The sequence below is a fragment of the Sinocyclocheilus grahami genome, unplaced genomic scaffold (assembly GCF_001515645.1).
Source record: "Sinocyclocheilus grahami isolate Dianchi unplaced genomic scaffold, SAMN03320097.WGS_v1.1 scaffold1502.1, whole genome shotgun sequence".
NCBI lineage: Eukaryota > Metazoa > Chordata > Actinopteri > Cypriniformes > Cyprinidae > Sinocyclocheilus > Sinocyclocheilus grahami.
In genome coordinates, this window is record NW_015506681.1 from 51,992 (window position 1) to 53,107 (window position 1,116).

The window sequence follows — 1,116 nt, forward strand, 5'->3', positions numbered from 1 at the left end:
AAAAAAAAAAAATGTGTCTTTTCCAACAACTTAAAAATCAAGATGGATCAAATGGACTCATATCTTAATATAAGGGTTAAGTCCTGACTTTCAAGGTTGGAAACATGTCAAATAAAGAATGATGCCCGAAAATAATTTATATTGAACATGTTATAATAGCATACGTTTGCTGTATTATTTAGTTTGTGTGCATTTTGTGCCCTGTCAATTAAGAAGTGATGAAAATTGGCAGAAAATTGGACTCATTAAACTGTTGCCCCATCACGTTCTGTGAGTGCACAAGAATTATAAAATACATAAAGCATCAAATACTAAACTAAACATAACCTTTCCTCTTTATATTGTTGCATTAGTGCCAATGTTCTTCTTGTCCTAGTCAGACAGCAAAAACATTGAAAAGAAATATGAAATTGTTTATAGGACAAGGTTATTTTATAATAACAGGAATTCATTTAAAGACTCGTTCTTCTCTTTTCCAGGACTTCTGAACCAGACATCCAGCATCATCCTCCACTCTGATTCAGAAGTAACATATTCATTCTACTCGTCATTTCCTGTGTTGTGATTGGCTCGTCTCTTCCCCTTCCTCCGTTCTCATTGGCTATCTGGGATTACATCGTCTGTTAGTGCCAGTCCCATTAAAGCAGGTGAAAACATGGAGCCCATTTACGCCACAGGGATGGCCGCGAAGCTGCGGAGTCAGTGGGACCGGGATGCGGGTTTGGGTCAGAACCACAATGCTGTGAAGCTCCTGGGCCAGGATTACGAGTCACTGAGGGCCCAGTGCCAGCAGACCAGGACCCTGTTTGAGGACCCTCTGTTCCCAACCAGCACTTCTTCACTGGGATTCAATGAGCTGGGTCCACGGTCCTCCAAGACGCATGGTGTGCGGTGGATGAGACCGACGGTGAGCTGACCACAAGGGTCGTGAGGGTCCGATGGGTCTGTCTTGCATTTGTTTAGCAAATACTTCTTCCTTCATACTCCATCACTGCTTGCTGTTCCTCTTGTTCTCTTCCATTTGCCATGTTTTAAAGGAATAGTTCACCCAAAAATGAAAATGTACGCACCCTTAGGTCATCCAAGATGTAGATGAGTTTGTTTCTTCATCAGATT

The 1,116-nt window shown here is 41.8% G+C and overlaps 1 protein-coding gene across 1 annotated transcript in view; it reads left to right on the forward strand.

Annotated features, from left to right (window-relative positions):
- The window catches only part of capn1 (calpain 1), a 36,292-nt gene that overhangs the window by 10,130 nt on the left and 25,046 nt on the right, over nt 1-1,116 (forward strand). Inside the window, exon 2 of the mRNA XM_016257017.1 lies at nt 480-907. Coding sequence (XP_016112503.1) covers nt 656-907 — 252 coding nt within the window. The 5' untranslated portion in view covers nt 480-655. The remainder of the gene's footprint in view (nt 1-479; nt 908-1,116) is intronic.